The sequence below is a fragment of the Chelonia mydas genome, chromosome 1 (assembly GCF_015237465.2).
Source record: "Chelonia mydas isolate rCheMyd1 chromosome 1, rCheMyd1.pri.v2, whole genome shotgun sequence".
Classification (NCBI taxonomy): domain Eukaryota; kingdom Metazoa; phylum Chordata; order Testudines; family Cheloniidae; genus Chelonia; species Chelonia mydas.
Genome location: NC_057849.1, coordinates 79813240 through 79839364, shown reverse-complemented (window position 1 = coordinate 79839364; position 26125 = coordinate 79813240). Strand labels below are relative to the sequence as shown.

Genomic DNA, 26125 nt, shown 5'->3' with positions numbered 1-26125 from the left:
GTATCACAAGTCAGACCTCCATCCCTGCAGCAGCCACCTACAGGCCATCAACAGCAATAACAGTCTGTCCATATGTTTTATACAGATGTTTCAGGCCATTGGTGAATTACCTCATCATCAAACAAGATTGTTGAGATATGGGTATAGTAATGTATCTTTCTTTCATACCTCAAAATCCAGCTCTCGATCTACATGATCTATATTCCCATTCAGCAAGCACAAAGGCAATATCTCTGTTTTGTAGTTGGTAACTCACATTAGTAATACAAAGTGTTCCATTTTGGATTATCAACATCTGTATAGCGGTAACAGCAGCCCACCTCTGAATTGGCTAGCTCATGGAAAATCTCCTCAGCAGGTAACAATCAATATATACTGTACCTGTTGTTGAGGTTGGGACTAAAAATAAACAAAACAAATAACATTTAATTTCTACACAGAAAATAGAATCTATTGAAGCTCTCATAGACTCCTTTATGGTGGAGGTGTGTCTGCCTCAAACCAGATTGAACAAGTGTCTACGATCACCCAGCCCCGGCAGACTCCTGAGATGACCCTGAGGACACATCTGCATTTGCTAGGCCATATAGCCTCATGGACGTTTGTGATTGCCTGTCCCAGCTTCATCTAAGTTGTCATCCGAGGATAGCTGAAGTCTTTTTATCATTTCAGTTTGCACAGCTTAGACATGCAGATCCAAACTGGTGGAAGGACGTTCAGCAAGTATGTCAGGGTATTCCTTTCTCCCTGCCATTTCCTGTAAAGTATATAGTGACCCATGCCTTGATGATCAAATGGGGAGAGCATTTGAATGCCCTCACAGTATAAGGTTGGCAGTCCAAAGAGGAGACTTGTCTGCATAGCAACATCCTAGAGCTCAGAGCAGTACGTCTGGCTTGTATGGCTTTTCTGACTCACATCAAGGCCCAAAACATCCAAAGAGTGATGGTCAATACCACTTCAATGTTCTATATCAACAAGCAAGGAGGTGCCAGATCTACTCCCTTATGCAGAGAAACTATTGTGCTGTGGAATTGGTGTATCCACCACTGGATAATCAGAAATTAATCTGACAGGTCTTCATGACATATTGGCAGATCATCTGAGCAGACACTTGCACAAAGAACTACTTCATACAGGACCTCAAGTGGTTGATAGAAGACTCTGTCATCAAGTCAGTATTCAGGCATTGGGGCTTCCCCATGCAGGTTTGTTTACAATCAGAGGAAATCAGAAATGCAAGTTTCTGCTCTAGAAGAGTTTGAGCCCTGGTTTGAAGGCGGATGCTTTTCTGATTCCGTGGAATGACAGTCTCTATTATGCCTATCATGTAATCCCATTAAGACCTTGCAATTTGAGGAAAACCAATCAGGATTCTGCATTAGTCATTCTCCTAACTCCAGCCTGGCCAAGGCAGTATTCATTTCCAAATCTTCAGACTTTATCCAAATATCATTTCCTCTTTTGCCAGACTTGGTCAGTCAGAACAACTGAAGCACACTTCATCCAGATCTTGCCTCTCTCTCTATCTCATGGCCTGGAAGCTCTCTAGTTAAAAGATATGGAGAAAACTTGCTGTATGGATGTGCAGAATATCTTGATTCAGAGTAGAAAAGATCCTAGTAGGTTTGTTTATTCTGCAAAATAGAAGTGCTTTTCTAGTGGTTAGCCTAGCCTAACCTCTCCCTATCAAAGACAGAGATCCCTCATATTCCTGAATATTGACTATCTTTGAAAATATCTGGATTATCTATATATTCTCTGTGTTTGTTTGGCATCCATTTCTGCTCATCATCAACTGACTCAGGGTCATGTTTTTTTCTCATCATCCCGTGATCATGTTTCTTTGAGGACTCCTTCAGGTATTTCCTACAATCCGAGGACCAGCCCTGTCCTTGGATCTTAGTATCATCCTTAGGTTCCAATGCAGAGTCGATTGAACAATTATGACCACACATTTGTTAGATCATCTTTCCTTGAACATGGCTTTTCTTGTGACAATTGCCTTGTCATGAGTGGGTCAACTTCAAGACCTTATAGCTGGTCCTCCTTATTTGATCTTTCTCAGAGATAATTAAGGTATGGTCTAAGTTTCTCTGAAACTCAAATTTTCATTTGATCCAATACATTAATTTGCCTGTCTCCCCCCCCCCCCCCCCCCCCAAAAAAAAAGTTGATCAAAAGGTATAGCCAGCCTGCACCCTTTAGATGTTGTCCACGTTCTAGTATTGTATTTACCCAGAAAAAAATCATCAAGAGATAAGTAACTTTCCTTTATCTTTCAGTACTTGACCATTTTTAAATTTTAAGTTTAAAGTAAGATACTTAAACCAAAATTAATGAGAAGTTGTACAATGATTTTTGTGTTTGTTTTCTGACTAATATTTGTTGTAGGTGACTTTCCCAGAATGCGTCAGGTGGATGACAATAGAGTTTGATGCTCAGTGTGGCACAGCTCAATCAGAGGATGTCCTTCGCTTGCTAATTCCTGTCAGAATTCTCCAGAACTCAGGATTTGGACAAAAGCAAACTTCTGTTCATGAAAATCTTAATTCATGGATTGAATTAAAGAAATTTTCAGGCACATCTGGATGGCCTACCATGGTTTTAGTGTTGCCAGGTAAAAAGAGTTTATAAATTGCCTGTTTCAATAAAATGGAGGGTTTGGGAGTATAATTAACAAAAGTGAACTTAAATTATAGTAATTTCCAGAGAAATAAACTTTACTTAGTCATCAAAAGTCTAATTTTGACTATCTTAAATAATGAGACTGAATTATCCAGTTTAGTTTTTAGAATATAAAGCTGAGGAGAAGCCAGGATGAGTGGAAAGGTGGGCCAGTTATAGCAATTGGTTGGATATCATGGAGTAATTATTTGCTTTCTTCTATGTGGTATAGATATGTAGATTGTTCAAGTGTGTGTTCTACCAGTTATGTTTAAAGGCTAACTTTCATGTTTATTTTTGTGATACAAAAGTGGGTGAAAAAGGAGGAATTCACATAGATTTATTTTATGTTAATTTAATTGTTTCCTGTTAGGAAATGAAGCACTCTTTTCACTGGAGACTGCATCAGACTACGTGAAAGATGAAAAGGCCTGTTTCTATGGCTTCAAGTGTTTTGCAATTGGATATGAATTTAGTCCAGGATCTGATGAGGTGAGAATAAGTGAAGCTACTAAAATTACAACAAATAAATGTGCTTTTCTAAAGGCAAATTATTTTATACAGCCCTTCCCTAGTCACATTTTTACCAACATATTAGCAAAATGATATTTTAAAATGGTCTCAACATATCTTTTGAACTGTACTTGTATGGAGATTCATTGTTTCATGCCTTTTTGTCCAGCTGCATGTGCATTATCCTACTGTACAAGGGTTCTCAAACTTTAACAGTTGGAACAGTCTATGGATATGTAAGGCATTATAAAATTCTATTATTGATTAAAAAATATATATTCATTGCATCAAAACTACTCTGTATCTCCTGTAATTCTATCCAAGACATATGCCCCGATTCCATTATGCTGAGATATTCAAAATCTAGGAATGCTCTATAATAATTTATTAATCTGCAAGTACATTTTATTAGCATAGGTCATTGTAGGAACAGAGTCTTCTATTCTTTTTCCATCATTGGTCAGTACCAGACCCTTCAGAAGATAGTATACAAACCCCTAAAATAGAAAATAATGCAGTAAGATGCTTATTGAGAGAAGTTTCTTTCAAACACTAGGTGTTGTCTGATGTTATGAAGAATGAAGATTAATATTCCTTATAAAATTTTATCTTAGTGTAATTACAGATACTTTAAATCTCTGAAAAAAGAACTGGAGTACTTGTGGGACCTTAGAGACTAACAAATTTATTTGAGCACAAGCTTTCATGGGCTAAAGCCCACTTCATCGGATACATGCAGTGGAAAATAGAGTAGGACGATTTTATATACACAGAGAGCATGAAACAATGGGTGTTACCATACACACTATAACGAGAGTGATCAGTTAAGGTGAGCTATTACCAGCAGGAGAGAGAAAAGACCTTTTGTAATGATAATCAAGATGGGCCATTTCCAGCAGTTGACAAGAACATGTGAGGAACAGTAAAACTGTTTGTAATACTATTTCCCCGTGTTTATTTTTCCCCCCTCGAGTTCAAGTTATTCTTTCGTGTAAGAAACTATTCTTCTTTGAGGGCCTCTGTGAATTCTTTCTCTCATATGGTGTCCCTGGTATGCACTGAACTGCCTTGAAAAGCAATTTTTTGTGGGGGAAGGGAGCACAATTGTTCTTGTGTAATGTTGACATCACCACACTCTTAAGGGAGCTCTCCCACCTCCCAACCACCTCAGTTTCTTTGCTGCCACAGAGAATGAACAGAATTCCTTTGTGACTTCAGGACTTTCCCCCTCGGCCTAATTTAAGACCTTATTGTAAATATTTAGGCCAGAGTAGCATAGGATAGTTTAAAGAAAATAGCCCTTCCCTTGTCTTAGGAGCCTTTGGACCTTACTCCTTATAAGGGCTTTAAGAGGTGCACCTCTTGTTTGACAATCACAGTACATCCTGCAGAACTCATCACCTTCAATGTCACATTCATGGACTCCACTGAGCCCCGAGCCTTTGTTCCAGAGAGAAGATTCATCCAAACTTGAGACTCCCTCACAATTCAGGGAACAACCAGTTCAGACCTCACAATTTTTCTGAAGACTAGTAGGCTTGATAGCTTCATTGGACCTACATCATCACACCCTTTGCTTTTCTGAATATGAAAACCTTGCAGCACTGGATGGTGGGTATGATATTTCAGGTGCAATCCAGACCAGTGAGGGGCTGTCTCACTGCTACCCTGCAAACCTGGGTGCGTCACAGTGCTTTGCTGCTGTAGCTTCCACCAAGGCAACTCACAAACAGTCATCCAGCATGCAGGTTACACCCTGAGTATCTGTGACTCTGATATGAGCCCAGCAGCCTGTGACCGAACATCAGAGACACTTTGGCTTCCACCAGCCTTTGGTTGCTAATTGCAGGGTGACTCCAACACAATCCCACTCCCAAATTCCCTGCCCCCCCCCCCCCCAAATGTGTGTTCTGCACTGTCCAGCCCTCTCCTGGACAGTCCAAATATATTAGGTCCATTGCCCCTCTAAGGGGATCGATATCAATAGTCTGGTACTTGAAAAGGAGTACCCATGCAGTTCACAACACTGGATTAGTTTTGATTAAGAATAAAACAAGTTTATTTAACTATAAGGAGATAGGGTTTAAGTGAGTACAAGTATAAGGCATTAAAGTCAGAAATGACTAGAGAAATAAAAGATGCTTCCTAGGACTAAAACTTAACCAGCTTGACTTGGTTCAAGATAAAATTCTTACCACATGCTCCCAGCAACATGGCTGACCAAATTTCAGGTCCGGATTTCTCCCAAAATCAAATGGCCTGGTTTCTTTTGTTGTCTTAGGTGAAAGAGCAAGACATGGATAGGGAGATCTAACTTTTCATGTTTTTTCCCCTCACTATTATAGTTAGTCACTCTTTGAAATACATTTTCTTGAGGGTTACCCCTAGATAGAGTTCATTCCCACTGTGAGGATGGAGACAAGGAGTATGGTGGTGAAAGAGGTTCCATGCTGTTGTTTGCTAAGGTGCAGATCTATTTGTTTCTGCCCCCCTTCCATGCAAAAGAACGGCCACTTGATTACCCATCAGCTTTGATGACACCTGGCTAGAGGTGTGAGCTTGTCCTTTGTCTTTGAGAAATTGGTTTACCCACTCCCCAGATTTATCTGGAAAACACATTTGAGACCTAATTTTAGTTTGTTTATAACTTTACATACAGTGATGCTACACACATTTCATCATGATATTATTGACCAGTGAATTATTCTTTTTCAAATGATACCTTACAAGGCATATTTTGTACAAAGATGATTACAGTAGTATGAACAGTGTGAATACAGGGGTGCATTCTATCACAGTGATTCACTATACAGTGAATGTACACAGCCTTCAAAGGAAACTGGCCATCCAACCTCAAGTACTCCAATAGCTTCATTGGTGGGAGAACAGGGAAAAGATCTTCTGGGGAGGAGGAGAAATCTTCATTGCCCATCACCTTACCATCACAATCACCACTGTTACCTCCAATCTGGCCTGGGGTCCACGGTACCAAGACCTCTAAGTACATGATTGTTGAAACACCTTAGTCCAGATTCTCTATCAGCATGCAAGAGCTCAGAACAGTGCAGTGGGCCCTTAAAGCCTGTTGCGGATCCCTGCAGAATTATATAATACAGTTGCTTACAGACAACACTATAGCCATGTGCTATATCAATAAACATGGAGGCATGCATTCCCAGCTCTTATCTGTGGAAGCAATAAAACTATGGCTGTGCTTCATCTAAAGCTAAACATCATTGCATTTCACCTTGTAGGGGTGGATTAGATGGAGGTAGATTTGCTCAGTAGGCCATCTAATGATCAACAGAAGTGGTCCTTGAAATCAGTGGTGACCTTAGCATTATTTGACGAACGGGGCCATGCAGTAATAGACATCTTTGTGCCCAACAAAATTACCAAATGCCAAGTTTATCACAGAAGAGTATACAGGAACAAAAGCTCCCTCTTAGATGTGATGCTGCAGGACTCAATCCAACACTATTCTATATGCCTTCTCTCCCATTTCCCTGGTACCCAGGGTCATAAGGAATATCAGTTTGGATAGAGCAAACATTATATTAATAATCTCAATGTGACCTTGTTAGCACTGGTATCTTAGCCACCATAATCACTGCCTTTCTGCCCAGAGGTCCTGTCTTAACCACAAGGGAGGCTTCTGCCTAGAATCCAACCTAGAAATACTCACCTTACAATGTGGAAGATAGTCCACATTAGTCAGTTGGCTGTTTCTGGTCTTGAACGGTTCAAATCATCGTTTTGTAATCCAGGAAAGGTGCCACTCTGATGTATGATTGTAATGTCTGCTCAACACAGTTCTGTTAAGAACAAGGACTTCTCTCCCCTACATTCTCTAGGTTCCTCCCATTAGGGAGCCTCTGCTGTCATAGAACTTTAATTTTGTCCTGACAAAGCCGCTAGGTCCTACTTATGAGCGTTTTGCTCAAGTTTCTCTTGTGCACTTATTAAAATTTTCCTGTTACATCTATAATGGGAGTTCAAGAACTGCACACTGAAAGTTATGCTGCCACTACCCTATACCAGCATATCCTTCGACAGTCACTTAGCGCTCTGTTTCTACAACTGGAGTGCTATAACAGGTGGGTGGGTATTAGACATTATCCAATCTGGCTATGCGATAGTTTACATCCCTACTTCCTCCAAAAACCCCATCCCCATTCCTCTTCAGGGACCATTCTCATGAGGGGATTCTTAGACAGGAAGTAGAGTCGCTCCTCCAATGAGGAGCAATAGAGTGGAAACCTCTCCAACACCAGGGGAAAGGCTTTTACTTGATACATTTCCCAGTACCCAAAAAAAAAGAGTGTTAGAGACCCATTCTCTAGCTCTGCAATCTCATCCGCTTTATTTGGAAGCTGAAATTTCATATAATCACACTTGCTTCTATGATCCCATCCATGTAAAAAGACATTTCCATTTACAGCTCCCTCTGTGATGGACACATACATTCACGTGGACATTCATCCCCCCCACAATCAGTTTCTCAGTTTCATGGTGGGCCACTTCCAGTACAGAATGCTCTCATTTGGCTTTGCCACTGATCCCAAGCTCTTTACCTAGTCATCCTGGTAATAGCAACTCATTTCAGATAGAAAAATCTGACTGTCATCCCTTATTTCACCAACTGGCTTCTCGTTGCTAGGACATTTCAAGAGGCCTGCATATCGACCTCATTAATACTTCAGCTCCTTTTCTCTCTAGAAGCCAGTGTAAACTTTGAAAAATATATCCTCACTCTGATACAGACCATGGACTTCATGAAGTGTATTTGGACTCAGTCACAGCAAGAGCTTATCTACCAAGGGACAGATTTCATGCCATGAACAACCTGATAGACCAGGTTATATGCAACCCTCAAGTACCACTCGGAACTTGTTTTCCTTCTGGGACATGTGGATTCATGCACTTGTTACCCCATTCTCCAGACTCTTCTTACGTTGCCTAGAGGTGTGGTTTCCAAACAGTGCATTCGCTGACCAAACACACCATGAATACCATAGTGACGCTTCCTTCCAAAGTAACGTAATCTGTCATGTAATGTAATCCCATCAACTACATGTGGGCATTCCCTTACTATCCCCCCTTACTGGTAATACAGTAATTACAGATGCCTCCCTGTTGAGCTGGAGGGGCCACACAGATGGACGTAGCACAATGCACCTGGATGCCTCAAGAAACCAGGATGCACATCAGTCTTTTGGAATTTTGTGCAGTCTGATAGGCTTGCAATGCCTTTCTTCGGTTTAACCAGTTCCATCATGTCTTCATAACGTTAAACAGCATAACCAACTTTTCAACAAGGAGGGGCAAGATCCATTTTCTTGTGTATAGAAGTAGTCACCCTATGGAATTTGTGCATTATGAATTGAATCACCCTGTCCTCAGCTTACCTTCTGGGAGCTCAGAATGTGTTGGCAGATACCCCCATTAGGCATTTTGCTACTGATCATCAGTGGGAGCTGCATGATTCGGTAGTGAACCATATCTTCTCTCAATGGGGAACCCCACATGGAATCTGTTTGCCTCCCAAATGAACAGAAAATGCAACATCTACTGTTATATGGGAGCTCTAGGTCTACACTCTCAGGGCGATGCTATCCTTCTGACCTGGTCAGGAAACCTGAACTATGCCTTTCCTCCCTTACCATTCCTACCTCAAGTCCTATGGAAATTTCAGCCGGACAGGGCACAGCAGGAGTCATCCTCTTCGCCCCCACTTGGCTCAAATAAATTTGTTTCCCAAATCTCCGTTTAGTGTCACCTCGTCCTTCAATCTGTATCCTGTCCTTTCCTGATCTCTTAACCCAGGAGAAATGCAGTATCAATCACCCCATCCCCGGAGCACTTCATCTCATTGCTTGGTTTTTGGATGGGCGTTGGACTTAGAACATTCCTGCTCTGAAACCTTACAAACCATCCTTAATAACAGCAGAAAGGAGTTCGCTAGAAAACATTGTTCAACTGAGCAGAAGAGTTTTTCCATCTGCATGCAGCTGAAACACAAATCCCAAGTCAGCAAATATTCCCCTTACTTTGGACTATACATTCTGTCAATCACTGGGCTCTCCCTCAGTTCTATACAAGACCACCTGGCAGCAATTAGTGTGTGCCAGCCACCATCAGATAATTACTCAATATTGACTTGCCAGTTGCAGCTCCCAGCTGCATGGGGTGGCCCTCCAGAGCTCTGATCTGTGGGGAGGGGCACCCCTTTGAGCTCCCAGCCACTGTGTGTGATGGGGGGACCCCACAACTCCAAGCTGCCGCTTGCAACAGGGGGGACCCTGGTACTTTCAGCCACTGTGGGCAGCGGGGACTCCAGATCTCCAAGCCACCATAGGCACCTGGGGGACCCCAAAGCCGCAGCAGAAGTGGGTGCTGGATCCCTCCCTTCCTATTTTGTCGGGTTTTTTTAGTAAAAATCAGGGGCAGGTCAAAGGCTTCTGTGAATTTTTGTTTATTGTCCGTAACCTGTCCTTGATTTTACTAAAAATAACCTACAGAATCTTAACCTTAAGTTATTAGCCACCTTCTTCCCTGTCCTCAGTGTAAATTAGAGTATCTTTCATGCTGCTCTAACTCAACCAGCAATCCATAGCTGTCCATAGCTCCACACCTTTTTCCCCCAGGAATCTCCAATGCCAGTGATTTTGGAGTGTTGCACAGATCTGCGGAATTGATTGTTTACAACCTGGCGACTTAGTCAAGCTGGCCAGGGCACAAAGTGGATCTGGCTGTATTTTTCAGAGGGGTCAATGTATTCATCTCCTCTTAGTTTTTTCTCTTTTCTCTCATTGGGCAAGATTCTGATATCCTTGATCACATTTAATAGAAACTTACTCAACAAGCAATCCCATTGAAGTTCATGGGAATATTCAGAGTATGTTGCTATTCAGTGCAAATAAGGGTATCAACAAGTAGTCACTATAGAATTCCTTAGATATAATTTGAACCGTTATGTTCTATTTGCATAAAACTCCAAGATTTTTGAAAATCAAACTCAGTTTTGTGCTGTTCATGATGCATAAGACAGACCTCCTATTTGGGCAGAACAGAATGGCGGTATAACCTAATTTTTAAAAAAATCTACAAAGTAGAAGGGTATCCTTGCCATCTAGACATAAACACAAATTATTTTAGTGGCAAGACTAGTACATGGGCAGAAAGAGAATATGATACTGTGAAGCAGCAATTGGGTGGCCGGTCCACATGTATTCTCAACATTTCAGAATCTGTAATTGGAGTCCACTTGGGCTAAGTTGCATAAGGACTAAGTCCAAGACACACTCTCTAGTTACAGATTAGTTAGCCTGAATCTATAGAAGGTGGGGCATAATCAAGATTCCAGATTGGAGGGCTCTTTGGGCAGAGAGATTTTGGTCTTTCTTTGTATATTGTCTGTCTCTGAAGGAAATCACTACCCTGGAAGCTCCTCTAGTTAGCTGTTCCCACTAATTTGTTTCCTTTTCCTGTATGTGGAATGAATAACTTCCTGAGTGCAAGTTTAGAACCCATGCACCCGATTTTCAGAAGTGCTGAGCCAACCCACAGCACTCTCTAACTTAAAGTAGCATTGCACTCAGCACTTCCGTTGTGTTCAAAGGGTCTGATTTTTGTAAGAAAGACTGCACTCTTAGGTTTAAAACATGAGCTCAGGCACTTGTGTTCCACAGATAGAGAAATGGAGAAACTGGAATGGAGCACAATAATCCCTGTCCTCTGACTGAGGAGGAACAGCACTCCCCTTCCCACCTTAGAAGAGGAGCAGCTGGGGGGAAAGGGAGCCTAGCGTCTGGGGAAACTAGCGTAGGGAAGAAATTGAGGACTCCCTCAGGAGCAGAGCAGAAGGAGGTTGAGAGGCCACACTCTGTTCCTACGCCCGGAAGAAGGGGATCATTCCACATACAAGGTCTAGCAAGGGGGAGGAAGGGTTCTCATTTCCCACCCACCCGCAGAGCAACAACATCAATGGGGAGAAGAGCCCCAGAGCTTTTTACCCTCCCTGAGGACCAGTATATGGGGAAGAGGCTGTAAGGGGCTTCTCCTGAGGACCAGCAGCTGGGTGGAAGGAGAATCTGGAGTCCCCTCAGACAGAGGCAGTAGGGTAAGAAAGGGGGAAGCCCTTTGAGTAATGGTACAGTAACTCCTCACTTAAAGTCGTCCCAGTTAACATTGTGACGTTGCTGATCAATTAGAGAACATGCTCTTTTAAAGTTGCGCAATGCTCCCTTATAACGTTGTTTGGCAGCCGCCTGCTTTGTCCACTGCTTGCAGAAAGAGCAGCCCATTGGAGCTAGCTGGGGGGGGGGGGAGGGAGCTTGGAACCAGAGTGGACCAGCAGCCCCCCTATCAGCTCCCTGCTCCCCTAAGTTCCCTGTGCAGCAGCCCCCCAGCAGGCTATCAGTTGTCCGGCAGTTCAGCTGTCCCTCCCCCCACTGCCATGTGCTGCTCCTACCTCTGCCTTGGAGCTGCTCCCAGGAGCCTCCTGCTTGCTGTGTAGGGGGAGGAGGAGAGGGGGGCTAATGTCAGGGTGTACTCCTGCCCCCCGCTTACCCCATCTCCATAGAGCGGCAGGGGGACGCCAACAGAGCTCAGGACAGAGGATGCTCGCTGACAGCAGCTGCTGTCTCAGCTTGCTGATCTACTTAAAAAGGCAATGTACTTAGAGTGGGGTCAGCATACTTAAAGGGGCAATGCACGTGTCTGTCTCTCTCTGCCATGCTGTTTCCCCTCCCTCCATTCGTGCCACTTTGTAGAGCGTGAGGCTACATTAACAAGAATGTGTTAACCCTTGAGGACTCAGCCGAGTGCTAGTTCATCATTTAGCAGTAAGAGATTCCCTGGGAAATATCTCACCCTCTGACTTCACCACCTCAACCAAGCTTCACAGTCATCATTGCAGAGTACAGTATTAAATTGGTTGTTTAAAACTTATACTGTGTATATATATATTTTTCTGTGTACATGAATTTTTTTTCACTAGACAAAAGACATATATATAGTCTTTTATCTGGTGAAATTTTTTTTCCTGGAACCTAACCCCCCTCCCCTCCCCCCCGATTTTCATTAATTCTTATGGGGAAATTGGATTCTCTTAACATCGTTTCACTTAAAATCACATTTTTCAGGAACATAACTACAACATTAAGTGAGGAGTTACTGTACCTCTAAGTTGCATACATGAGTGAGTTCATGTATGCTGTATACATGAGCACATCTTAGAGGGAACATAGCTTTAAGGTATTTATGCATGTATCTACAGTTGGTTTATCTAGTAGTATGTTTCCAAGTTCCTTTTCTTTTAAGTGAATGCTACAGACTAAAGAAAACAGTTATCTTCTGGTAAGCATGATTCTGCTGAGTGTGAAAGCCTAGCAGCCACCTACATTTAATAAATCCTATTAATCAGAGAAATAGTTTTCAACCTTTTTTCTACTGTGATTCCATGTTACAACAAAAAAGGGTCAGGACGCTCCTCCCTTATAGTCATAAAGCAAGGAAGGTGATTATAACTCCATGAAACCTGTTTGTGACCCTAAGGATGAGCACCCCTGAACTAGAGCACAGTATTTTTGTCTCTCACAATCTTCAGTAGTTTGTGGGCATTCTGTTGATACAACTATTCGGCTTTTCTTTTCTGAAATTGTACCTTTGGCTTTAAATTCTTCTCTTATTTTTGAAGGGTATTATACAGCTTGAGAAAGAATTGGCCAATCTAGGAGGAGCATGTGCAGCTGCTTTGATGAAAAAAGATCTGGCACTTCCCATTGGTAAGTCTCTCTTAAGGAACATAATTTTTTCCTTGATAATTGATTTATATTATATGTTGTGAATTACTAATATTCTATGAGTTTTAAGTTTGCTTCCAGTTGGAGATAAAATTTCTGTTTTCACTTTAAGACTAAAAATTAATCAACACAGATAAATAATGCTGTTTTGCCACCCATTCTACTCCCTTCTTACGTATAGGGAGGAGGGAAATCTAGTATTTAAATCTGAACCAGCTCACCCCATCTACAGGTAGAGTGTCAGTGTATGAGCTATGTTCTCCAGTTTCTTAATGGTACTTCACAAATGTTCAAGTATCTTACTATTCATGTTTTTCTTATCACTGTTCTTTCTTAGCACACTCCACATCAATCATTAAGGAACAGTAGCTGTGGTGCTGACTTGTAAAATGTGCAATTATTTGTTTAAAATTAAGTGGTCATGAATATCTGTAGATCTTGGAGCCTAAAATAATAATTCTCCAAATTTTAAAATTATCAAAAGTATTACATTACTTCATAAGCAGACACAGTACACACAAGTTTTCAATAATACAAACACAATTTCAAATGTACCACAAGTGACAAAAATGAGATTCAGCAAAAGTGACTGGAGCAGAATATTGTGACTGAAGTAGAACTAGAAAGAGAAGAAAGAGGGAGAGATCCTAATTCTGACCTCTCACTAGTTTTATCCTTGTGCAGCTCCATTGTCTTTAATGGAGTTATTCTTGTTTACAGAAGGCTCACAGTTTCTTATAAGTTTCAGAGTAACAGCCGTGTTAGTCTGTATTCGTAAAAAGAAAAGGAGTACTTGTGGCACCTTAGAGACTAACCAGTTTATTTGAGCATGAGCTTTCGTGAGCTACAGCTCACGATGAAGTGAGCTGTAGCTCACGAAAGCTCATGCTCAAATAAACTGGTTAGTTTCTTATAAGGTGTCTGCATAACTATTTAAATTCATTGCTAGATTCAGATTAGTGATTAGCTTGTCAGGTTAAATGCAATCAAAGCCATTAAGTATTCGCATATTGCAAATGAGAGTGCTTAATAGAAAGGGCATGTTAATGAGCAAGGGGACATTGATCAGTGTGCAGTTGCAAGCACAAAAACATAATAGATTTTTTTTTAAATCGGGTATTTTCTTGTGCACTTGAGCATGCAGATCTTACTTTCAATCACAATAGGCACTTCTCGTAAATATTCATTTTGCTCTCAAGAGTGTGTTAGGCAATTCTGTAATATTGATTAGAATCCCTCTTTCCTCCACCCTTGATTAGAGGTAGTTAAAACTTACTTCCATTGATGGCACCTGCTTACCAGCTGCTCCCTTTATTCTTCCATGCAAGAGAAAAAAACAGAAACTAAAATGCTCCCAACTTCAATTTCCTAGCTTTTCTAACAGTGAATTATCTCCAAAGACGGTTTTTGACTACAATGCAATTCCCTCCTTGCTAAAGGGGATAGTTGTTAGACTTTGTATAGTCTTATTTTAATACTTTGTATAGTATACCACAGTGCTGTGACCTTCCCTGTTCACTACTGGGTAGCAGTTTGTTCAAGACCGAGGAGCACGGCCTAAGGGAAAACAGTGTCTCTGCCCTTCCTGGAGCACTCCTCTTCCAGCAGGCTTTAGGCTCACCTCATGTTCTTGTGGACTTCAGAATCCCACAATAAAGGCAAAAGTTTGAGACAAGGCAAGAAAAGGGAGTGGCTAGTTCGTCCTACTCACTTTCTCAGCGTCTCCCACTATTCTGATATGCATGGGCTGTTCCCCTCCTGACTACACTTTCTAGAGGCAATTCAAAGCTGTATCACAGTCCGTGCTAGCCAACCCCCTTCTTCTCGTCAGAGATCTTCTGCCTCTGACCGCCTTTAATTTTATTCATTTGTGGGGGGCAGTAGTGAGCAGCCTTTAGTTCTCCTCCTTCTCCTGGACTGGGTATTGAGCAGTGGAGTAGTCTCAGCCAGCATTCTGGTGCTTCCCAGCCATGCTTCTCTGCCCCCATTCATGCATAGCAGAGCTGTTGCGCAAACACCAAACTAAATTCAAGCGGTGCTCTGTCTGTGAAGCAACTTTACAGGCTCTTAGGAGAGTAAATTGTGTTCTCAGCCAGTGAGCCCTGGCCCTACTAAGGTCAGGGCTCTGAGTAGGACAGGCATGTTGTGTCCTCCTACCCCAAGAAGCCACAACTCTAGTACAGAAAAGCCCAATCTGAAGATGCAGAGCAGAATGGGGAGAGACTCTAAAGTAAGAGGAGGGGTAAGTCCTGGGGAAGAACAGGACTGGAAAAAAAAACTCTTAAGGGGCTCCAGCTCCCCCGAAGACCTAAAATGGGTCCTAAGTTCCCTGGAAAGAGAATCTGGGCTCATATTCAGCTCCCCTTCTTCCCAACTCAAATCAAGGAACTCCACCTCAGCTGCACGGGGCGTGGGGCAGGACACTGAGTGAGACATATTCAGAGGGCTCAAGGCACTGCATAAAGCAAACCACAAATGCCATGCCCTGTCCACAGCTGGGTGGCAATGCTTGCAAAGCTAAAGTCTTTAAAAAATAAAATAAAAAAGGTGGAGTGAGGGGGACTAAAGAAAAGATATGAATGACTAAAGAGGTATTCATCCTCTTACTCAGACACCTCCTCTACTGCGGAAAGGGACCTGTCATTCAGGCCCTGATCAGGATGTGAAGAAAATGCAGCAAAGGTTGTTTTTTGTTTTTTTGTTTTTTTCCTCCTGCTATGTTTGAAATTGTGCAAAAAGGTTGCATCCATATTCCATGTCCAACTTGAGCAGGTGCTAGAGGACAAGCTTTTTAAATCCCCACCTGGGACAGCAGTCCTGATTTGCCCATCCTTGTAGGATGTGATCAGAGAGTTATAGGAAATCCCTATAAGGGTAGGTGCATATGCAGGCATGCGTTTAGATATCACAAGCTGCAAGAGCCAAAAAGTGCTGTGACGGATATACCAAAGATAAGTGCTGCAATAGCATTTCTAGCAAAAGATACGATAAACCTGCTTGAATGGGATGTCTTTCCCAAAGATCCAGCTGACACAAAGGTGAAAGCTCAGCAGCTAGATGTCACATATGGCTTCACCCCTAGAAGGCTGATGCTCATTCCAAATAGATTATCTGCTCATCTAAATTCACAGGCTCTCTCTTCTGCGGGGAACGAAACTAGACAAAATAATGGCAGAAAGTGCTGCCAAACTGAAATGGACCCTCTCCGCCGTGCTCTAAGGACAGACGAAAAACACTGCTTTTGTCTATCCTTCTCACAAAAGTACCAGAGGAAAGACGACAGTTATATGAGGAGAAAACCCTGGAAATGAGGTCTGGGTGGAAAATCCAGAGATGGAACCACCACCTCTAAGAGTCCACTGTGACAACAAATAAATGTGCCTCTACTGAGACCTGAATCTAGGAAGCAGAATTTTCCATTTCTCCAGAAGAATGGTCTTGATCAATGACAGACAAGGGGGTGAAAGAGGTAGAGAGTCACAGATACTCCCTCAAACTAAAGGCCCCACTCCATCCCATCCTCTATCTTGAAGTGACTCCATCAAATATGAGCTGGTGTTAAATGAAATTTCACATCTCCTGGATATAAGATAAAAAGAGTTCCTACAAAAGAAAGATTAAGACCATACTCTATTTTCTTCCTTGTCCAGAAGCGTGCCTGGGCGGGAGGGGAGGGGAAGTTAGACCCATTCTGGATCTCAGGCGGGTCAACAAATGGATGAAGAAAATAAGATTCCCGATGGAGACTGTAGCTTCAGTGGGAGCATCCCTGTCCCAAGGGGACTTCCTTGCTTATATGGAGCTAGCAGATGCATATCTCCACATTCCCATATGACCATTCCACCACGGATTGCCAAGACTTACTTACAGCATGGCTCACCACCAGTATCAAGCACTTCCTTTCATCCTTTTTTCGGGCCCAAGGCTCTTTACCAAGATGCTGGTGGTAATAATAGACTCAGATCTCAGTGCACTCACCTTTATCCATTCCTAGATGACTTCTTGGTCAGAGCTTTGACCAAAACATCAGCAAGGAGTGCCACAATCCAAACACTGGATTTGCTTCGAGCACATGGATTTATGATAAACACTAAGAAGAGCTCCTTGATTCCCTCCACAAAAGTAGTTCACCTGGGAGTGGAAATATACTTCCATGGCAAAGATCTAGCCATCACTGTACAGATTCCACAGGATCCAGAATCTGACTGATATCCATGTTTGTAAAGTGTGCAATTCTGACCATAGTTCAGGGTCTACAGCTACTAGTCCTTCTGGTTTCATGAATAGGAATTATTCATGGGCAGGGTCCAATATCAGGTGCCTCCAGTCCTTTCTCTTGGAAGTATGGAACCATTGGAGGATCAGGTATTGGTGCTGGAGTTCAGGTGCTGAACTCTCTGATTGTCCTCGGGGGGTCTTCCCGTATGCCTTCCAGATCCATAGGAACTCACAACTGATGCCAACCTGATAGGATTTGGAGCACAGGACAGTGCAAGGCACCTGGAACTCTGGGGAAAGGAACCAGAACACCAGCCTGTTGGAGCTCTCCACGGAGGTTCCAGAACTACCTACAGGGCAAGCATGTTCTGGTCCAGCTGGACTATGTGACCACTGTGGCTTACATCAACCATCAAGGAGCATTACTGGAGACGAAGTGAATGGAGATAATGAAATGGGTAGAGAATACTCTACCTTCCATAAGAACAAAACACATAAAAGAAGAGCTGAAACAAAAGGCAGACTCATTCAGCAGATGCAGTCAGTGATTAAGAATGCTGCCTAGACTGTGAAGTCTTCATTCTGATTTTGCAGAAGTTTGATCTGGCATCGACCTGTTTGCCAGTTGCAAGAACAGAAAGCAGCTGAAGTACTTCCTGGGGGAAGCAGACTCCAAATCTGGGGATTGAGGCTCTTTTGCACAGATTCCCATAAGGCCTGCTATATGCATTCTTGCCCTTTCTACTTCTAAGAAATGTGATCCAGAAGACAAGGGGAGAAAAAGCAAAAGTGATAGTGGTAGCTCTGCACTGGCCAAGGAGACCATGGTTCCCTGGTCTGATAGAACTGCAACTGGAATCACCACTGCAGCAACCAGTGAGATCAAGCATCCTTTTATCAAGGCCCACTCCTCTATCCAGAGTCTGACTGTCTACATCTGGTCACCTGTCTATTGAGAGGGATATATTAGTCATGCAAGGACTGTGCTCCAAGGTGATTGGAACACTACTTTCCTCCAGGAGAACTTCAGTACTAAAGGCCTACTTCATTATTTGGACTATGTTTTGCTTGTGGTATCAAGAACACAATAAAAATCCCAAGGATCCTTATATCCCAGTGTCACAGTTCAGTGTAACTGCACCTGCATTTTCCCTCATGGGTCTAGCAAGGACACTCACTCTCACACTTCAGGCTCTTGCCTTTCTTGGGTGGAGACCTGCATCTCTCTCCTTCTTGGCAGGGTTATTTCCAGGCTGACCAGTTCCCTGCTTTCACTGTGTTATTCCCAGCAAAAGTCAGTCTGCCTAAGCAGTCCTGTTTACATTCTTTTCAGAAACTAATAACAATGTAATTACCAACAGTTATAAGTAACAACACAGATTTTTTTCTAAGAAAGCATATTTTATTCTTAAGGTGAAAGCACTACAGAGACAACATTTAAAAACAAAAAAGAACCTACCTATATGCATGCTAATAAGCTTACTGAAGATTACCCCTTACAACATGGGCTCTGGCAGGAGCAGCCACTCGAAACCACACCCCAGAGGTTTTTCTTTGGTTTCAAGTTCCTCATTCTCTTTGCTCAGAATCAGAATCCAGTCTTACGGGGCCCCAGTAGGCCGAAGTCCTTCCTACATTTCCCCAACGATTGCGGCCTTTTGTGGACTAGAGGTCCTGTCTATTTTCTGAATCAGAACAAAAGCTCTGACTCAGTTTAACTCGGGTATTTATCCCAACTTCTTTTCTCTATCTTCTTTTCTCTAGAGAATCCAGTTTGAGCCTATGAAGAGACTGTGACTAGGTAATTAGCAAAATAATGTGTCCCTTCCCTAGGGTGAAGGTTCAAAGAGCTTATAACTGGAGGAATTACATTAGCATACCCCTCCTCCTAGAGGGGTTACATATAGTTTCACAATAACACAAACAATTGCATTTTTAACAGAATGGACCTCAAAGATATTAAACTTGGATAAACCTTACTGAATTATTATATATTTGTCACACCAGGTTACCCTGAACTTTCTTCAGTAAAGCATTGACAAGAGACTTCAGCCCAGCCTCATAGTGTGCCAGATGTCAGCTAAAAGTAGTGTCCTGTTCACAGGATCCTCTTGTTCCTTGACAGAAAACTGTCAGGAATACATATTCCTTAGAACAGCCAGACTAGCTAAAGCTGCAGTTGACCAATCTTTCCTAAATGGGACCTACCATTGGTGTTAAAAGTCCTAACTACGCAATCTTTTGAGCCACTGATATCAATATCTCTATTCTACCTATCCATCAAAACCTGCTTTCTGGTCAGCATCACATCTACTACATGTTTCTTAATTGGCAGCTTTGTCCATGCATGTGTGTTTCATTATGACAAGGTGGTGCTAAGAGTCCCAACACTGTTGCTGCCTAAGATGAATTCATCTTTCGATGCTTGCTAGGAAAGAGTCTTTTCTTCATTCTATCCAAAGCCATATCACCTGACAGGAAAGCTGTGGAACAGTTTAGATGTTTGAAGAGCTCTAAAGATACCTGTCAAGTGTACTTAATAGACAAAAAGATCAGGCTCCTTCTTTCCCTCCTTTTATCTGAAGTACCAAGGGCTTAAGCTATTCAAGCTATCATTACTAGATGGGTCAAGTTATGCATTGTAGAAGCATATAAGGCATGTGTGTTCCAGATTGCATCAGGGCACACTCCACAATGATCTATGGTGACTTTTCAAGCAGAGCTTGTGCTTCCACTCCTAAGATCTGCAGGACAGCAATGTGTGCATTGGTTAATACCTTTTTTTAGATACTATAAAGTGGATTTTGTGTTCTCTGCAGAGGTCTCCTTTGGCAGGAAAGTGCTGCAGGGGATGGCGCAGTAATAGCACTGGCATTTTAGACAATTAACTCTGGGAGGTCTTCCCTGTCTCTTCTGTTTTTCTTATCCCTCTCTACTTATGTTCACTGCTCGCTGCTTCCCATGCATATCAGAATTGTGGGAGACGCTCAGCCTCAGAATGCCAAATTTCTTACCGGATAATTTCCTGTCTGCTAGGAGTATCACCCAGAATTCTGCCTTCCCTGGATGGCTTCCTGGTGAAGGGGACATAATTTAATTTTGTTAGTAATGCCTGTAGGACATAGTCTATTTTTTATAGGTTGGCACTGAAATTATCGTTACTAGTCATACTTTGCCAGTTTTTACACAGCTTTGGAATGAATTATCTGGCAGAAGGCTGGAGAGGGGGGCATGGCTAGTGTGGGCTCTGCTACAGCTTTGAACTGCCCTCACAAACTATAGATAGGAAGGGGATAGCTCATACGTATCAGAATTGTGGGAGAAGCTGCTATCAAAAAGGAAATTATCAGGTAAGAAATGTACCATTCTTATAGAAAACCTTTTGCCTGAAGCAAGCAGGTAGGTAACTGCCTGTGAGAATGACGGCAGCTTCAGCAAAAGCAACTGGATGTGAACTTCAAAACCAGAAGGCATAATTAACTGTCTTGACTTAGAGAGTCCCAAATTTAAATAAGTACTTCCATAATAATGTAATTAAAACATCTAGATGTTCACCTGTCATCTGTACTGATGCTCCCACCTGTCCTAAGTGGGTACTGCTGATTAGGTTAGAAAGACAACAAATAGGTATGAATGCTTGCAGTCTAGCTCTGCAGTTCCACTTGATTCTGTTGAGAGGCCAAGACTGACTAATCTATAAAAAGAGCAAAACAGTAGCCTAAGAAAAAGGCTCACTCAAAAAGGAGCAAGCACCTTAACCCTGTCCCCAAATAATTTGAGACCATTTTAAAGGTGATCAAGGCTCTTGGCCTTGAAACTGAGAGAGATGATATGTAGCTACTTGCAGGCTATAGTTTACTCAGAGTTTAAAGAAGAAAATGGGAAACCTACTAAATACTATGGTAGCAAATAAGGGGGAATAACATTTTGAAATGCCTCATTAGATGCAGCAATGAAAGTCCACAAAAAGTATAACATAATCATGCAGGAGAGAATTCTTGTTTAGGAAAACCAGACAAGAAGATAGACGTAACCTTGAGACAGAAATACAGGTTGTCATTGGCATCTCTTCATGTCACCTTAACATGAGCATGATTTCTCAGGGTGGTTGTTACTTGGTTTATGGAGTTCAGGGAAGTTACTTCCCACAAATACAGGTTCCTGTCTCTCAACTAGCTGTAGCATTTATCGCAGACAAGTCCATGGACTTGTTCAAATATTCCTTTAGTCCCATAGCTAACAAAGTGATGTGAAGGTACCTATATCTACAAATCTGGATAACTGACACCCTACATAAACTTTTAGCTTCAGCCAAGTTCACAGAAGATAATCAATTTCAGGAGAATGAGCAGCAGTCTAGTCACTCAAAGACCAAGGCTGTCAAACTCAGATCCTAAAGCAGAAGATATATGAAGAAAGGCAAAGTAAAAATGCAAGCCTTATACCTCTCTAATTGCAGACCACAAAATAAATGGCTTGTAAATCTGAGTACAAGTTCTCCCATTTGGTGGCTGCCTCTCACGGTTTTAAGGAGGATGTAATTGGATTATTACATTTCCAAAAGTTGTTTTTGGAGTGTTTCTTGAACCACTAAGATCATTCCTTCCGTCCACAACAGCAGGATATCCCCAGAAATGTGAAGACACTCTTCCTCCTAAACATCTTTATTGACGTTAAGAGCCATCCAGCCTGTTCACTCTTCTTAACTTTCTTTGGAATGTCCTCTTCTCTGTTTGATCACAAAGAATTAAGCAATTTAATGAGTAATGGATCTTAAGGCACTCAACAAGTAGTTGAACTCTCAGATTACCAGTCAAAGTTCTCCTTTCACTGTTCTGCCTCTGGGAGGGACTTCACCTATTCAATTGACTTGAAGTAGATGTTTGTTCATGTTCCATTCAAATTAGGATACAGAAAATACCTCTGATTCAGTTATAGCCTGAGCCATCACCACTGAAAGGTCCAGCCTTGTGTTGTGTAAACACCTAAGAATATTTACTGATCTACGTGATTGTGTTGAAAACTCCCTTTAGAAGAACCCAGGGATTCACAAAAGTAATAGTTTAGATGATGTAATCGGAATACATTAGAATGGGTGATCCAGAATGCAAGCTAGCTGCTGCCTGAACCAAAACAGTTTTGTGATCAACATTAAGAAGAGCAGTATAAGCACTCCTTTTAGGAGTGTACAGTGACACAAACATCAGAATGTTTCTGAATTGAGAGATTTGATAAATTCTCAGATTAACCAAATCAAATTCTACAGAAGCTAATTCCATCTGATCCTGGCTACTAATTTAAAGGAATTGTGATCCCATGAATAGAACTATGTCTCTAGGTAAAGTTTCACCTAAGGATCGTGGTTCATTCTTGATGATTGGAATCCAGTCTTGGATCATCTGAATTCATGGGTTTTTTTTCTTTACGCTGTTGGTCATCAGATCAACTGAATATGAAGGAAATTCCATTCCATTCACTTCTGGTCACTAAAGATGGTGTAGCTAAAGACAGTCCACAAGTCAAGGGGAAAATAGTCTGAACAATATGACCTTCCACTGGATGATTCACTACTAGAGCTCAGCATGGACCTGTTTGTGTCAGTCCCAAACAGGAAGGCAAATTAATGCCGGTCTGGAAGGAGAGTCAGTGGAACTCTGGCAATGGATGATGCAGTGAGGTGTATGTGACCCTAGCTACTTTTGTATATCTGTTCACATTTACTCCACTCCATTGTATTTTCTCCACTGGCTCTCTAGAATTATTCTAGTGTCAGTCTTAGAATCAGTATTAATAAACATGTTTCATACCACATATGCTTGTTCCTGAGGACAGTCTCTCCTGAGTGCTCCAAGGAAAATTTTGACTAACAATTGTCTGCTTCTTGTTTCTTCTTGGAGTGATTGCTCATGTGTATTCCACAATAGGTGTGCGTGCTCGCCACGTGCACCAGTGCCAGAAGTCTTTCCCCTAGCAGTACCCGTAGGTGGGGAGCACCTGACCCCTGGAGTGGCAACTGCCTGGCACGGTATAAGGGGAGCTACGCACTCCCCCCACCCTCAGTTCCTTCTTGCCACCACTGAAGGTGCGTTGGAATTACTCTGCTCCAGCTTTGCTGTAGCTCGTCCCCAGAACTGTTTGTTCGTTCAGTGTGAGTATCTGTAGTTAGTTAGCTGTTTAGTTAGTCAGTGAGCCCGGGACGGGGCATGCCTCGTGCCCAGGGGTTTAAGTCATGTGGCTCTTGCAGGCGTTCTATGCCAAGAAGTGACCCGCACACAGACTGTTTGTGCTGTTTGGGAGAAACCCATATCAGCGAAAGGTGCAAGATTTGCAAGTCATTTAAGCCTCAGACCAAAAGAGAAAGGGACATTAGGCTGTGGGCCATCCTGATGTAGTTGACGCTGACCCCAACTCCGGCACGCCGCTCCGAACCAGTACCCTGCACCGCGGCGTCGGTACGCAGCGACCCTCCGGTGCCATCAATCAGTCAGCGCCACTCTCCGAACACGGGGCACGCCAAGAGGGCCAGGAAGACTCCCTCTTCGCAGCGGCACTGAGGGAAGTCTGAGACAGAGGCTAGGCCCATATTGGGCAGTCCTCGATCCCCACTGGGCCCCAGGCCTCCGACTCTCGTTGAGCAGAGTAGCCCAGCCCCTTCGGAACAGGCCTCTCCGGATGTCCGGATGCCATTCACGCCTGAAGCCCTCCAGGCGGCCCAGGACATTATGTCCATGCCGGTGCCCAGAGTGCCACCGATGTCAGCCCCACGCTCCAGAGGCAAGCCGCCGCTGGGATCTCCACAGTCACCTCTGGCCTGGTACCGGTCTCGGTCGAGGGAACATTCCCAACGCCATTCACCACCCAGCGACCGTTTGGGGCAGAGTCCATGTGGATCGCCCTCGACACCGACAAGACTGTCTGGCTGGGTTCCGTCCTGCCAGGACTCTTGGCACCACTCGTCCACAGGGAGTGAATATCGACAGGACCACGGCAGGCGTCGCCAATGGTCCTCGTCTCGGAGGAGGTACTGCAGTTGGTTACGGCACGGTCGTCGACACCTTTCCCGCTCAGACTCCCGCTCCAAGTCTCAGCCAAGACATTGCAGCCCTGGGCGTCGATCACCGGTGTCTCACTGTCATGGTTCTGCCCATTGAGGCCGTTCGCGGAGCAGCTGTTACCATCGATACCAATCCTCCACATTGAGATCGCGGTCCCATGGCCGACGTAGATCCCAGCACCGCCATTCCTCCCGGTCCAGAAACAGCAGCAGATCTTATGCCAGCTCAGCCTCCATTCGTAGCTGTCCTTCGATGGGCCAGGCCAGCCAACCCAAACAGCTGGCCCCGCCGGTGCCACAGCACGTGCAGTGGCACCAAGTGTCATGGCCAGTCCAGTGGTACCAGTGGGCACCGTGGTCTCCGGTGCAGCCCCCGGTGGGAGCTCGCTCAGTGGCTGGAGCTTCGGAAGCCTCCCTCCCCAGATCCCCGAGAAAGGAGTCGGTGGGACGTACGTCCTCGGCACTGTGCCTAGAGTTCGACCAGGTGGTGGATCCTCCAGTGCTGGCTGATACCTAGAGCACCACACCAGCCTTCTCACCCTGCCCAGAGGAGGTGATTGTGGCTCCGCCCCGCAGGAGGACTTCAGGGCCCATCAAGAACTCTTAAAGAGGGTGGCAGCAAGCCTCCACCTCAAGGCCCTCAGATTCCCTGTTTAACGTGCTGTCCCCGTCGGCACCGGGTAGGGTGGCCTTGCCTCTCCATGAAGGAGTGGCTAAGGTTTCAAATGCCCTGTGGCAAACACCAGCCTCATTGGCCCCATCTCTAAGAAGGAACGCAAGTACTTTGTACCCACTAAGGGGCGTGAGTACTTGTATACCCACTCAGCGCCCAATTCCCTGGTGGTTCAGTCGGTCAACCACAGGGAACAGCAGGGTCAGCCAGCCCCGACCCCAAAGAACAAAGACGCTCAGAGACTGGACTCTTTCAGAAGGAAAATTTATTAGTCTTCGAGCTTCCAGTTACGAGTGGCAAACCATCAAGCTCTCCTGGGCAGGTACAAATTCAATCTGTGGGGCTCCCTGCCCAAGATAGGAAGGCGTTCAAGGCGCTAGTGGAGGAAGGGGCAGCGGCTGCTAGGGCGCCCCTGCAGACAGTCTTGGATGCTGCGGACACGGCCGCACAATCCATGGCCTCTGTGGTGTCCATGAGACGGGCGTCATGGCTCCTGCTCTCTGGGCTGTCCAGCAAGGTGTGGTCTTCCATGCAGGATCTCCCGTTTGACTGGAAAGCTCTGTTTGCGGCGGAAACAGATACAAGGCTGCATGGCATGAAACACTCCCGCGTGACCCTCCAGACTCTGGGCTTCTATCTCCTGGCTCCTGCAAAACCTAAGTTCAAGCCGCGGCAGACTCCCACCCAGACCGCCCTCCCAAAGTATGAGGCTGCCCATAAGAAGCAGCGGGACTATTAAGAGACGCAGGCGGGGAAAAGGCACTTTTGACGGGACACTTGGGGGCATCCCACCAGTCCTCATCAGGGATCTACCCCCAATAAAGCTTCCCTTCTCCAACCGGTTGTGTGCTTTCCTCCCGGAATGGCTGCGGCTAACTTCAGACCAATGGGTCCTCAACACCATCTTCTGGGGTTACACCCTCCAGTTTACTTCCTCGCCGCCCAACCACCCCCCGCCCCTGTCCCTCTTGGGGGACTCCTCGCACGAAGCTCTGCTCAAGCAGGAGGTGGGGTGGCTCCTAGGACTAGGAGCGATAGAGGTGGTGCCCGAGGAGTTCATGGGCAAGGGGTATTACTCCCGTTATTTCCTTATCCCGAAGGCCAAGGTGGGGCTCAGGTCCATCCTGGACCTGCGAGGTCTGAACCAGTACATGGTGAAACTCAAGTTCTGCATGGTCTCCCTGGCTTCCATCA

At 43.9% G+C, this 26125-nt stretch overlaps 1 protein-coding gene across 26 annotated transcripts in view; it reads left to right on the top strand.

The window, feature by feature from the left end:
- The window catches only part of MYCBP2 (MYC binding protein 2), a 418792-nt gene that overhangs the window by 228304 nt on the left and 164363 nt on the right, over positions 1-26125 (top strand). For all 26 annotated transcript variants that reach the window (XM_043534235.1, XM_043534264.1, XM_043534248.1 and 23 more), the window contains 3 exons: positions 2395-2620; positions 3041-3159; positions 12881-12968. In XM_043534235.1, the coding sequence (XP_043390170.1) occupies positions 2395-2620; positions 3041-3159; positions 12881-12968 (433 nt within the window). The remainder of the gene's footprint in view (positions 1-2394; positions 2621-3040; positions 3160-12880; positions 12969-26125) is intronic.